A 14,145-nucleotide genomic window follows, 5' to 3' on the forward strand; every position below is an offset into this window, starting at 1 on the left:
GAAGTAAAACCAGTAAAATTAAGTAAAGTCCAAATCCCTATCGCCATCCATGGCTGATTTAGGAAAGGGACAATTTTAGCTTGCTAGCTAGCCACCGGAGGACAACAACACAACGAGATGCAACAATTTATGTAGTTTCTGTCAATTAAGTATTGCTCTCGATGTGATGTGATTGTAGGGAAGCCAAATCCAAACTGGCTTCCCTTGACACTTTTTTTTTTGGTGCGCCAGGACCATTCAGAGCTGAGTTCACTCAGTTTAGCTCAATGCTGATTGGCTATTATTTTATGGTTATTTTTTTCCAAGGGATGCCAAATGTTCGCTGGCTTCCCTTGCGCTCAAAGCAACGGGCGGCAACAATGTCATACTCTTTTTGACCAGACAGCATCAGATAAATTGCATATACTTACAGAGAGAGAGTGGCGCTTTTTCGCTTGCTCGTGTGCTTACTCCTGTGAGATACATTCAGCCTCTTGCGAATTGAAGGAAAATTATGAAACACAGAGAGATGAAAATAACTAATTTTATGTGATTTTTTTATTTTGTACATTTTTTGGGAAGCCTGCCTTCCCTTGGCATCCATGAATACACGCCACTGTGTGTGTGCAGAGATGTATAAATATAAAGTAAATGACTGTTGATTGAAGTGTGTTGATATCTTTACCATGCGTTTGATAGAGGTTGTCGTAACGTTCAACTAGGTGCTGCTCCATCCTTTAAGCTGGAGCGATTTGTTTTAAGTAGGCTTTCATCTGATCCTCCTCAAAATCACATTTGGCCAGCAATGTGCTCGCAGTTACTCAACATCCCTTAATTCACGACCCTGGCTTTTCCAGTGCAACCTGTAAACACTTAGATTCCTGATGGCAACAGCTGTCTGCAGTCTTCAACATTGGGTAGATCCTCTTAATGTGAAAACATTGGAATAAGTCTCTGATTTAGAATAAAGGCACATCACATTATTGGTTATGCAAACCTAGAGAAATTCAATTTTTCTTAACCCCCGATGTAATAGGAAAAGACATGGTTTTATACAATGTCTCTGGAAATAGGCTGAAAAATATATCCACTGGACTAGAGCCCCCGTATAATGTCAGTTGCCCATATCCCTGGTTATTACAGTAGAAAGAACAAAACTGCTCAGCAAATTTTTTTGCTCTTCAAATTCATGTTGGGCCGGTACTCTCCAAGCTAGACAAATTAAGACTGACACATAAGCCAATTGTGTCAGACTTCATTCGTCAAATTAAATGTCACAGGTCAGTGGTTCACTATCACAGTCATGTTCGGTCTAAGCATGAGACTGTAGAAAGATGAAGACTTAACCTGTAACAGTTCAAAATGTTCACCATCTCTCCCTCTTGCTTCTCTCCTGCTGTCGTGACCTCAGCCACATGGCTCGCACTGACAGGTAGTTATTTCGCTTATCCAATTGTCCTTCAGTAAGCATTTCACTGTAATGTCTGCACCTGTTGTATTCGGCGCATGTGGCCAATAAAATTTGATTTGATTTGATTCATGCTTTTCTCATGCCCTGCTTTAAATTGATAACCACATTTCCTCAAACCAAAATATAAAATCCCCTTTTCTTTCATCAGCCCAGATACATTGTGACACATATAATCCCTCAATGCATATTACATGAACAACAGAGTAATAACAAGACACAGCAAAGCTTTGTAGTGCGGGGACGACATAACGTGTTATAAGGGAGTTTGGGAGATGATATGCAAATATACAAGCTTGCATAACAATGTGTGTGTCCGTTTTTCTCCAGAGCGGAAGGCAGAAGATGGTCGCTGGCGTCCCTCCCCTCTTCCGGCTACGGAACCAATCCCCCCAGCTCCACCGTCTCTGTAAGTCTCTAAACCTCACCCCGCTCCACTCCCACAGGGGCCATATGAAACTGCAGTTTCACAACACCACATATACCATTAAACAAGATATGAATAGGATAAGATACAGTATACATCTGAGGCTGACAGAGACTATGTATGTACACTGTGACCATGTTACCAGACAGGACAAATCCTGACTGGAATTATCACCTGTCTGAATGAGTCATCATGTTTGACTCCTAGCCTGCGGTGGATAATGTCAATAGGACATGCATGTATTAAGTGTGATGTGATGGGCAAATGTTCTTTATTTGTCCTTGTAATATGATTTGATGCTTTGGGCTAATGTTCTGTATTTGTGCTCGTAATATGATTTGATGCTTCGAAGAGCATTATCAATGGTCTGGTGCCTTAGTGGTTCGCACTCAAATGCCCTCATCTTATCTTTTTTTTTTGCCTGTGAATATTGTTAGTTGTTATGCATTAACATAATCATCAGAATAAGTTGTGAACATTAAGCATTCTATAAGAGAGAAAGAAAGTGTAGGAGCTCTATAGCAGTGGAGGCTCCTCAGAGGAGGAAGGGAGGGACCACTGCTCTATTGCGACTGATGAGAGATTAGGACTCTGCTCTTCATATGCCCCAACAAACCCTAAACACAAACTCCTCTGCTCACAACTCCACCAGCATCCACGTTTCTGACAGACAGACTAACTTGGTTCCTTTTCCCCTCTAAACGTCCTCCGTGACACTACTGAGGACGACATGAGACAAAGTGAAAAATCAAAGGTCTCCATTCTGTAGGAGAAAGATGGTGAGATGAAAACAGGCCATGTGTTCCTCCATTGTGAGGTAGTTTAATGAGGTAAAACTCGGCACATGCGGCGATGTCAGACTGGGACAATGGCCCTGTCAGTGGTCCTCTTTATGTGCAGGCAGAAAAGGGGCATCACTGCTATTCAGGACTCATGGGGTGAAAAATCTGACAGATTGCCAGGAGCGGCCAGTGTGTGCTTTTCATAGAATAAAAAGATTAACAAAAAGCCTCAATAGCCGCAAGAAAAAATAACCGCTCTTGTCCTAAATACGATACCGATCCTCCATCTTTCAGGATGAAGTGTTGGCTTTTGAATGTTAAAATATGATGTCAAACACAGTTCTCTTACATATGTCAGTGGGATCATGTTTAGATTTTTTTCAGTGGGCATTTACCGAGACCAATGGAACCCTTGAACAATATGTAACACATCCCTGTACTTCTTTTTCTCCAGTCCTCCTCATCTTCCCAGGAGCGCCTGCACCAGCTGCCCTACCAGCCCACTCAAGACCAACTCCACTTCCTGTTCAAGCACTTCCGCAGCTCAGAGAATGTGACCGACGAGGAAGCACAACCCTCGCCGTTCATGCGCCCTCGCTCCCGCAGCCTCAGGTAGCCGCCCGTTACCCCTCGCTCCCGCAGCCTCAGGTAGCCGCCGTTACCCCTCGCCTGAACTGTAATGAGCCACCCGTTACCCCTCGCCTGAACTGTAATGAGCCGCCCGTTACCCCTCGCCTGAACTGTAATGAGCCGCCCGTTACCCCTCGCCTGAACTGTAATGAGCCGCCCGTTACCCCTCGCCTGAACTGTAATGAGCCGCCCGTTACCCCTCGCCTGAACTGTAATGAGCCGCCCGTTACCCCTCGCCTGAACTGTAATGAGCCGCCCGTTACCCCTCGCCTGAACTGTAATGAGCCGCCCGTTTCCCCTCGCCTGAACTGTAATGAGCCGCCCGTTACCCCTCGCCTGAACTGTAATGAGCCGCCCGTTACCCCTCGCCTGAACTGTAATGAGCCGCCCGTTACCCCTCGCCTGAACTGTAATGAGCCGGCCGTTTCCCCTCGCCTGAACTGTAATGAGCCGCCCGTTTCCCCATTTGCCAATGTTCAGCACGCCTCAAGTTGACCTCTAGCTAAAGTCACTACTGGGGTTGGGCGGTATCCAGATTTTCATACCGTTCCTGTACTAGGTAGCCTAGCGGGCTATTTTCATACCGTTCCTGCTTTTATTTTTTACTTATCTATTGTTTACTTAACACTTATTTTTCTTAGAACTGCATTGTTGGTTAAGGGCTTGTAAGTAAGCATTTCACTGTAAGGTCTACACCTGTTGTATTCGGCGCATGTGACAAATAAAATATGATTTGATTTGGTCAATATCTGACACTAGCTGTTGTCTTACCTAATACTGAATAGTTTTTTTAATCTAAAGTGGCAAAGTAAAACAGGAAATGAGCTTGGAAGTAAAATAACGTGTTGATTTTAGATGTTTTGAAGGGATTAGATTTCATTTTTTGTCAAGATGGTACACAATCACTTTTCCACAATGAATCTTTACGTGGGATTATCATTTTGGCCATTATTCAAAATATTGCACCAACCCAATAAGAACGGCAGAGCTCTGTCAGTCCATTTGGTTGGATTGGAATAATAGAAATTGACCAGCTTTATGTCCTTTTCTGTTGTAGCCCTGGAAGAACAATGGGTTCATTCGATAATGAGATCGTCATGATGAACCATGTTTACAAAGAACGATTTCCTAAGGTATGTCATGTTGTCTCTTCCCCCTTTGTTGTACAAGAGGCAATGTCTGTTTGTATTTGCCCCAATAAGAAAGCTTTCGAGCTCTGATCTTATGTAACAAATCAAATCAAACTTTGGTGTGTGTTTGTGAATAATGTGTGTTTGTTGTCTTTAGGCCACAGCACAGATGGAGGAGCGCTTGCTGGATATCGTCACTGCCTGCTCCCCAGACAGCACCCTCCCACTGTCTGACGGCGTACTGGGCTTCATCCAGCACCAGCTGGTGGAGCTGGTCCGAGACTGTCTGGACAAGTCCCACATGGGCCTGGTCACCTCGCGCTACTTTGTGGAGTTGCAGGAGAAACTGGAGAAGCTGCTCCATGAGGTGGGATATCCACATATCTTTGCGTCTGGGTTTAGCAATGTGATCGGCCGATAACTGTCCATGATATCGATAGATATCTTAGATTCAACAATGTGATTGGCCGATAACTGTCCATGGTATCGATAGATATCTTAGATTCAAGAATGTGATCGACCGATAACTGTCCATGATATCGATAGATATCTTAGATTCAACAATGTGATCGGCCGATAACTGTCCATGGTATCGATAGATATCTTAGATTCAAGAATGTGATCGGCCGATAACTCACTCACTTGAGTCTGTTCCCTCAGACTACCCATTGTTTAATGATTTGCTTATGATTCTCTGATGGTATCAGAGGGAAAAGTTGATGGCATTCAAACAATTCCTGAGGGATCTTCTGGCTTCTGTCCTTTTGCTTCGGTTCACCATTCACTAACAGTGACTCAGTGAGCAAAGCCTCATGCCAACACTGACAATGAACTTTGCCTGTTACATCACTTCCTCCCCTCATTGATTCTGCTGTCTGTTTAGGAAAGCATCAACGTAATTAAACTGTACATGTAGACAACCCTACCATATTAGTGCTGCTGGGTATAAATAAACTAGTTGTTCATCAGTTGAACATTCAAATATGATCGCGCTGAATCAAGGGGAATTGATTGAGCCAGGCTAAGTGAAACGAATGGCCAGACACAGTCTCAAGCCCCAAGGCGCACAATAGATTTGGAAATGGAATTGGGAGTGCGACTGATCTGTACAGTTTTATCCATATAGATCCTATTAAATTACTAATGTATTCTAATTTACATTTTAGTCATTTAGCAGAATCGAACCCACAACCCTGGCGTTGCAAGCGCCATGCTCTACCAACTGAGCTATGGTCTTATCACTGTTATGATAGAATGGTCATTTCTATGGCAACCTCTTCCACCTTTCTCCTGTGTGGACAGCCATTGTGTGTACTTCCACATAACAGGCATGGCTGAGATTATAAATGTGTTCCCATACAGTGAAATAAATGGTGTCAGCCAGTATTCTAGCACCGAAATGTCCTCAACTACGGTATGGGAAATGTCAACCTCCTGAGGAATAGATAAGTTGTTTTTGGAGGGCATGTTAGTTGTGTGGTTTCAGTAGTGCAGTTTGTCACCCTACCCATGTTAATTCAAGTCAGACGCAACGATGATGACTCACTGTTTGAATCAGGAGGCTCTCGGAACGCGCCTGAGGAATATTCTCGTTTGTTTAATGTAACGTCCTCTCTGACGCATTGTCGTGGGGATACGCATGCGTGAAATATTTCTGGCCACTTTTTATCCATCTGTTCAGGGGGACACATTACTTTTCGCTTCCCTTTTCAGACATTCGTCCTCATTGCGTTGGCTTGTTTCGTTTTTTTTTTTTTTTCGAGTCACAGAAACCACTGAGCCTGACTGAGCCCGTCTCATGTGGTTCCGTGGAGTTGTTTCCAGTGAGTCGTCTTTCCATGATGCACATCTTTAATTCAAAAGAGTTATCTTACTGCACTCTTGCTCTGTGTAGGTGGTTCATCTAGATAAGACTTCAGAGCATTCTCTTCCCTTGAGCTGCCCTTATTCAAAACTCAGTGTTGCTCTCACCACTCTAACCCTAGCAGACAGTTTGCCTTGAAGGCAGACTCACTTAATGCAATGTGTGGTAAATAGTTAGTCGTCCTCTTTTTGTGCGTGTCTGTACACTGTTATACAGCTGTCCAGACACTTGCACCTGACCTCAGAAGGACAGCGCAGCAATCGCCTAAGCTATTCTGCCTCTTGGTCCTCGTATACAAATGAACTAGAACATTATTACTCAGCTTATATTGGGTATCCTATACTGATGCATAGTGTAAGGGCTTAAGATCCATTGGCTTCCTGATTTGTGTACTGTAGAACAATTTATTATCTGGAATTGATCATCCACTGAAGTATGTTCTAACAAGCACAAGTGTTATTTCTTCCTTTGAAGGCACCAAAGAGATTTGAATAGAAACTGCACTGTATGTGGTCCTGTCCATGAACAACCCCTAGCGGTTAGCCACTTCCCCCAAGGCATTTGGGTGGAATTATTGCCATATTACTTACTTATCCAGCCCTCTCAGATCTACAGAGGTGCCTATCCACTGTGCACAGACGTCAATTCAACGTCTATTCCACGTTGGTTCAAATGTAATTTCATTGAAATGACGTCGAAACAACCAGTGTGTGCCTAGTGGGTAGGGGCTAGGCGCCCTCAAACTCAACTCTGGACCTCGAAGCCAGTTCCACTGCTTTTTTTTTCATTGTTCCCCTCTAATCAGGGGCTGATTTAGACCTGGAACACCAGGTGGGTGGAATTAATTATCAGGTAGAACTGAAAACCAGCAGGGTCCGGACCTCGTAAGTTAAGAGTTGAATACCCCTGGGCTAGGGTTTCTTTCTGGACAGGTCCTATGTCTGCAAGAAATGCATTCTGTGATCATGCTACATGTAGCTAGGTTGTTTTGGACATACAGTGGCTTGCGAAAGTATTCACCCCCTTGGCATTTTTCCTATTTTGTTGCCTTACAACCTGGAATTAAAATGGATTTTTGGGGGGTTTGTATAATTAGATTTACACAACATGCCTACCACTTTCAAGATGCAAAATCTATTTTATTGTGAAACAAACAAGAAATAAGACATAAAACAGAACTTGAGCGTGCATAACTATTCACCCCCCCCAAAGTCAATACTTTGTAGAGCCACCTTTTGCAGCAATTACAGCTGCAAGTCTCTTGGGGTATGTCTCTATAAGCTTGGCACGTCTAGCCACTGGGATTTTTGCCCATTCTTCAAGGCAAAACTGCTCCAGCTCCTTCAAGTTGGATGGGTTCCGCTGGTGTACAGCAATCTTTAAGTCATACCACAGATTCTCAATTGGATTGAGGTCTGGGCTTTGACTAGGCCATTCCAAGACATTTAAATGTTTCCCCTTAAACCACTCAAGTGTTGCTTTAGCAGTATGCTTAGGGTCATTGTCCTGCTGGAAGGTGAACCTCCATTCCAGTCTCAAATCTTTGGAAGACTGAAACAGGTTTCCCTCAAGAATTTCCCTGTATTTAGCGTCCATCATTCCTTCAATTCTGACCAGTTTCCCAGTCCCTGCCGATGAAAAACATCCCCACAGCATGATGCTGCCACCACCATGCTTCACTGTGGGGATGGTGTTCTCGGGGTGATGAGAGGTGTTGGGTTTGCGCCAGACATAGCGTTTTCCTTGATGGCCAAAAAGCTCAATTTTAGTCTCATCTGACCAGAGTACCTTCTTCCATATGTTTGGGGAGTCTCCCACATGACTTTTGGCAAACACCAAACATGTTTGCTTATTTTTTTCTTAAAGCAATGGCTTTTTTCTGGCCACTCTTCCGTAAAGCCCAGCTCTGTGGCGTGTACGGCTTAAAGTGGTCCTATGGACAGACACTACAATCTCCTCTGTGGAGCATTGCAGCTCCTTCAGGGTTATCTTTGGTCTCTTTGTTGCCTCTCAGATTAATGCCCTCCTTGCCTGGTCCGTGAGTTTTGGTGGGCGGCCCTCTCTTGGCAGGTTTGTTGTGGTGCCATATTCTTTCAATTTTTTAAATAATGGATTTAATGGTGCTCCGTGGGATGTTCAAAGTTTCTGATATTTTTTTATAACCCAACCCTGATCTGTACTTCTCCACAACTTTGTCCCTGACCTGTTTGGAGAGCTCCTTGGTCTTCATGGTGCCGCTTGCTTGGTGGTGCCCCTTGCTTAGTGGTGTTGCAGACTCTGGGGCCTTTAAGAACAGGTGTATATATACTGAGATCATGTGACACTTAGATTGCACACAGGTGGACTTTATTTAACTAATTATGTGACTTCTGAAGGTAATTGGATGCACCAGATCTTATTTAGGGGCTTCATAGCAAAAGGGGGTGAATACATATACACGCACCACTTTTCCGTTATTAATTTTTTAGAATTTATTGAAACAAGTTAATTTTTCATTTCACTTCACCAATTTGGACTATTTTGTGTATGTCCATTACATGAAATCCAAATAATAATAATAATTAAAATGTCAGGTTGTAATGCAACAAAATAGTAAAAAGTCCAAGGGGGATGAATACTTTTGCAAGGCACTGTAGTATGTTGGCTTTAATGCTATGTGGTTGTGCTCTTGCTATGGTGAAATAAATTAATAGGTTTTTCTGTTTTTGAGCTCTGTGTCTTCAACAAAGTTAATAATCTCTATGTTATGCTCTGTTAAAAAGCTGACAACATTTTGTCTTTGCATTTCAGGCATACGATCGCTCAGAGAGCGAGGAGGTATCCATCATCACCCAGCTGGTGAAGAAGATTCTCATCATCATATCCCGACCGGCGAGGCTGCTCGAGTGCCTGGTGAGATGGAAAGAAGGTCTCATTCTGATTGAAAATGAGATTGATTCTGTCGAGTGCGATGGAAAGCCGTCTCTCTTAATCTGTTGTGTCGATGGGGGAAGTTTTTTTTTAAACCACTGCATGGCCAATAAGCTCTTTCATGGCTAGGTGATTTTATTAACCTTAATCCGATTAAATTTAATGGGCTTTGGATGTGATTGGCAGGAATTTGACCCGGAAGAGTTCTATCATCTGCTAGAGGCAGCTGAGGGTCATGCCAAGGAGGGCCAGGGCATCAAGACGGACATTCCACGTTACATCATCAACCAACTGGGCTTGACTCGCGACCCCCTCAAAGGTATTGGTACATCTTTTGCCATAACATTGACCTGAATTTCCCACACTTGAGGCAGACATCCAGAACCAGTCAATATCATGCGTTGCTGTTCAATCATATCTTTCTCCCCTGCTCTTTTAGATATGGTACAGCTTGAACAGTCTGCTCCGTCAATGACAGTGGAGTTTGATGAGTCGGTGGAGGTAAGGAGTTAGGCAGCCTGAGAGAGCCCGCAGAATCAAATAAACTGGACTTTCAATTAACAATATAGGTCCTGATAGCAGCTTTGTTTACATGACTTCATTTAGTAGTCTGGCTATGTAATCATACTGGCGCCAGTGGGATAATGAGTCCCCGGGCACCTTCTGCATAATGTGAGCCTCCTAACTTCTCTTGTTGTTTGCACTATTTGCAGCAGAACAAGTGTCCACAGACACTCACCCCGACGCGAAGGAAACCACTGGAGAGTGACTTTGAAACCATCAAGCTCATCAGTAATGGAGCTTATGGGTAAGCGCTAAACAGGAAGGTGGTTAACCACACTAATAACTAAAAAACATGGACTCCCAATTAGCTATTAGCATACATGTATTTACTCTAAATCAATGCACTCTGTCACCTCAGCAATAGTCAGTTAAAGGTTAAAGTTAAAAGGTCAATGGTAGACTTCTGTCATGATCAGTAAACATTTAGAGAACTACTGAAAATAAACTACACTTCCACTTACAATGAATTAACCTACCCCTGTAGTAATGGATTATCAATGTGGAGGTATTTTATGACATGGCTCCTGTCCTGTGGCGGTTGGCAGGGCTGTGTACCTGGTCCGACACAGAGACACCCGGCAGCGTTTCGCCATGAAAAAGATCAACCGGCAGAACCTAGTCCTGAGGAACCAGATCCAGCAGGTGTTTGTGGAGCGGGACATCCTGACCTTCGCTGAGAACCCCTTCGTGGTCTCCATGTTCTGCTCCTTCGAGACACGACGCCACCTGTGCATGGTGATGGAGTATGTGGAAGGTAATGTAATATGATATTCTACCCCAAGAGTGATATGTTTATCATGACGCTCTCATTTATCATGTTTCTAAAAGAGGGGGACTGAATGGAAATAGTTTGAAAGGTGAATGTGTTCCACCAATGATTTCTCGTAGCTATAGCATAACAGTTGGTTATCTCTTGCAGGTGGGGACTGTGCTAACCTGCTGAAGAATATGGGCCCCCTTCCTGTGGACATGACCCGGATGTACTTTGCTGAGACTGTGCTGGCCTTGGAGTACCTTCACAACTACGGCATCGTCCATAGAGACCTCAAACCTGACAAGTGAGTCCAGAAACAGCTTTAAACATCTTTAAACAGCTCAAGAAAGTGTAGTTTGAACATTTCTCTCCATCCCCCCCTGCAGCTTGTTGATCACCTCTATGGGCCACATCAAACTGACCGACTTTGGCCTGTCCAGAGTTGGCCTGATGAACATGACTACCAACCTGTATGAGGGTCACATGGAGAAAGACACCAGGGAGTTCATCGACAAACAGGTGAGAGTCAGTGCTGTACCTCTTAAACCTTTATTTGTCCATAGGACAAGAATATACAGAAAATGCCAGACACATGTCTTGAACACAAACGCACACACTTACACCAGGTCAAATACTTTCAAGTACTGAACCCAGTATAGGTGTACCATCTCATAACTACTGTGTAACTAAATTCCAATGTGCAAAAAATAAATCTGAATACACATGCTAACGGTATAATTCAACATTATCGGTGTGGTTCTCTAGGTGTGTGGCACCCCAGAGTACATAGCCCCGGAGGTGATACTAAGACAGGGCTATGGGAAGCCAGTAGACTGGTGGGCCATGGGAGTCATCCTGTATGAGTTCCTGGTTGGATGTGTGCCCTTCTTTGGGGACACGCCTGAGGAACTATTTGGGCAGGTTGTCAGTGGCAAGTATCCATTGATGGAATAAAAACAGTGTATAGGCTTTTTAAAATGGTGTTTAAAGTGGTGATCCTCTCATTAACGTGTGCTTGCCCAAATGTACAGATGACATCATCTGGCCCGATGGGGACGAAGCTTTACCTGCAGACGCCCAGGACATGATCACACGGCTGCTGAGGCAGAGCCCTCTGGAGCGCCTTGGAACAGGTACGTAAACCACTCAGCTACATTCCAATGTCCATACTAACATCCCACATAGAATTCATGTTCAATTTGCACATAGAATTAATGTCCAGTCCCACATAGAATTCATGTCCAGTCCCACATAGAATTCATGTCCAGTCCCACATAGAATTCATGTCCAGTCCCACATAGAATTCATGTCCAGTCCCACATAGAATTCATGTCCAGTCCCACATAGAATTCATGTCCCACATAGAATTCATGTCCAGTCCCACATAGAATTCATGTCCAGTCCCACATAGAATTCATGTCCAGTCCCACATAGAATTCATGTCCAGTCCCACATAGAATTCATGTCCAGTCCCACATATAATTCATGTCCAATCCCACGTAGAATTCATGACCAATCCCACGTAAAATTAATGTCCAATCCCACATAGAATTAATGTCCAATCCCACATAGAATTCTTGTCCAATTGCTTCATTCTTAGTGGTGCGCTAGTGTAGATAGTGGAACCAAGCCCTCGTATTCCATTTCACTTCATCCCGGTCTGACGTTTTGCTGTTGGCTATTGTTCTGAAATCTGCACACATGACTGTGATCTAAAAATATATATTTTGTTCTAGGAGGAGCACCTGAGGTCAAACAACACCCCTTTTTCTTTCGTCTGGACTGGAACGGGCTACTGCGACAGAAAGCAGAATTCATCCCTCAACTGGAAGCGGAGGATGACACCAGCTACTTTGACAGTACGTGGCAGTCCTTCACAAGTGCTCTTTTTTCATGTCTTTTTATTTATCCTTTATTTAATCAGAAAAGTCACATTGAGATTTACAGTGGGGGGAAAAAAGTATTTAGTCAGCCACCAATTGTGCAAGTTCTCCCACTTAAAAAGATGAGAGAGGCCTGTAATTTTCATCATAGGTACACGTCAACTATGACAGACAAAATGAGATTTTTTTTTCCAGAAAATGACATTGTAGGATTTTTAATGAATTTATTTGCAAATTATGGTGGAAAATAAGTATTTGGTCAATAACAAAAGTTTCTCAATACTTTGTTATAAACCCTTTGTTGGCAATGACACAGGTCAAACGTTTTCTGTAAGTCTTCACAAGGTTTTCACACACTGTTGCTGGTATTTTGGCCCAATCCTCCATGCAGATCTCCTCTAGAGCAGTGATGTTTTGGGGCTGTCGCTGGGCAACACAGACTTTCAACTCCCTCCAAAGATTTTCTATGGGGTTGAGATCTGGAGACTGGCTAGGCCACTCCAGGACCTTGAAATGCTTCTTACGAAGCCACTCCTTCGTTGCCCGGGCGGTGTGTTTGGGATCATTGTCATGCTGAAAGACCCAGCCACGTTTCATCTTCAATGCCCTTGCTGATGGAAGGAGGTTTTCACTCAAAATCTCACGATACATGGCCCCATTCATTCTTTCCTTTACACGGATCAGTCGTCCTGGTCCCTTTGCAGAAAAACAGCCCCAAAGCATGATGTTTCCACCCCCATGCTTCACAGTAGGTATGGTGTTCTTTGGATGCAACTCAGCATTCTTTGTCCTCCAAACACGACGAGTTGAGTTTTTACCAAAAAGTTATATTTTGGTTTCATCTGACCATATGACATTCTCCCAATCCTCTTCTGGATCATCCAAATGCACTCTAGCAAACTTCAGACGGGCCTGGACATGTACTGGCTTAAGCAGGGGGACACGTCTGGCACTGCAGGATTTGAGTCCCTGGCGGCGTAGTGTGTTACTGATGGTAGGCTTTGTTACTTTGGTCCCAGCTCTCTGCAGGTCATTCACTAGGTCCCCCCGTGTGGTTCTGGGATTTTTGCTCACCGTTCTTGTGATCATTTTGACCCCACGGGGTGAGATCTTGCGTGGAGCCCCAGATCGAGGGAGATTATCAGTGGTCTTGTATGTCTTCCATTTCCTAATAATTGCTCCCACAGTTGATTTCTTCAAACCAAGCTGCTTACCTATTGCAGATTCAGTCTTCCCAGCCTGGTGCAGGTCTACAATTTTGTTTCTGGTGTCCTTTGACAGCTCTTTGGTCTTGGCCATAGTGGAGTTTGGAGTGTGACTGTTTGAGGTTGTGGACAAGTGTCTTTTATACTGATAACAAGTTCAAACAGGTGCCATTAATACAGGTAACGAGTGGAGGACAGAGGAGCCTCTTAAAGAAGAAGTTACAGGTCTGTGAGAGCCAGAAATCTTGCTTGTTTGTAGGTGACCAAATACTTATTTTCCACCATAATTTGCAAATAAATTCATAAAAAATCCTACAATGTGATTTTCTGGATTTTTTTTCTCATTATGTCTGTCATAGTTGACGTGTACCTATGATGAAAATTACAGGCCTCTCTCATCTTTTTAAGTGGGAGAACTTGCACAATTGGTGGCTGACTAAATACATTTTTTCCCCACTGTATATCTCAATTCCAAGTGAGCACTGGCAACGAAAGCAGCATACATAGGCTGTTCTCCTATGGGGACAGCTGAAGAACCCTTTTAGGTTC

The 14,145-nt window shown here is 43.7% G+C and overlaps 1 protein-coding gene across 1 annotated transcript in view; it reads left to right on the plus strand.

Annotated features, from left to right (window-relative positions):
- The window catches only part of LOC311137561 (microtubule-associated serine/threonine-protein kinase 3-like), a gene marked incomplete at both ends in the record, with an annotated part of 65,987 nt that overhangs the window by 34,985 nt on the left and 16,857 nt on the right, over positions 1 to 14,145 (plus strand). The window contains 15 exons of the mRNA XM_084172078.1: positions 1,391 to 1,411; positions 1,778 to 1,856; positions 3,111 to 3,268; positions 4,344 to 4,419; positions 4,574 to 4,783; positions 9,071 to 9,172; positions 9,377 to 9,509; positions 9,630 to 9,691; positions 9,904 to 9,998; positions 10,300 to 10,508; positions 10,674 to 10,812; positions 10,895 to 11,027; positions 11,274 to 11,439; positions 11,540 to 11,641; positions 12,245 to 12,367. Of these exons, the coding sequence (XP_084028204.1) occupies positions 1,391 to 1,411; positions 1,778 to 1,856; positions 3,111 to 3,268; positions 4,344 to 4,419; positions 4,574 to 4,783; positions 9,071 to 9,172; positions 9,377 to 9,509; positions 9,630 to 9,691; positions 9,904 to 9,998; positions 10,300 to 10,508; positions 10,674 to 10,812; positions 10,895 to 11,027; positions 11,274 to 11,439; positions 11,540 to 11,641; positions 12,245 to 12,367 (1,808 nt within the window). The remainder of the gene's footprint in view (positions 1 to 1,390; positions 1,412 to 1,777; positions 1,857 to 3,110; positions 3,269 to 4,343; positions 4,420 to 4,573; positions 4,784 to 9,070; positions 9,173 to 9,376; positions 9,510 to 9,629; positions 9,692 to 9,903; positions 9,999 to 10,299; positions 10,509 to 10,673; positions 10,813 to 10,894; positions 11,028 to 11,273; positions 11,440 to 11,539; positions 11,642 to 12,244; positions 12,368 to 14,145) is intronic.

The sequence above is a fragment of the Coregonus lavaretus genome (assembly GCF_964263955.1).
Source record: "Coregonus lavaretus genome assembly, chromosome: 11".
NCBI lineage: Eukaryota > Metazoa > Chordata > Actinopteri > Salmoniformes > Salmonidae > Coregonus > Coregonus lavaretus.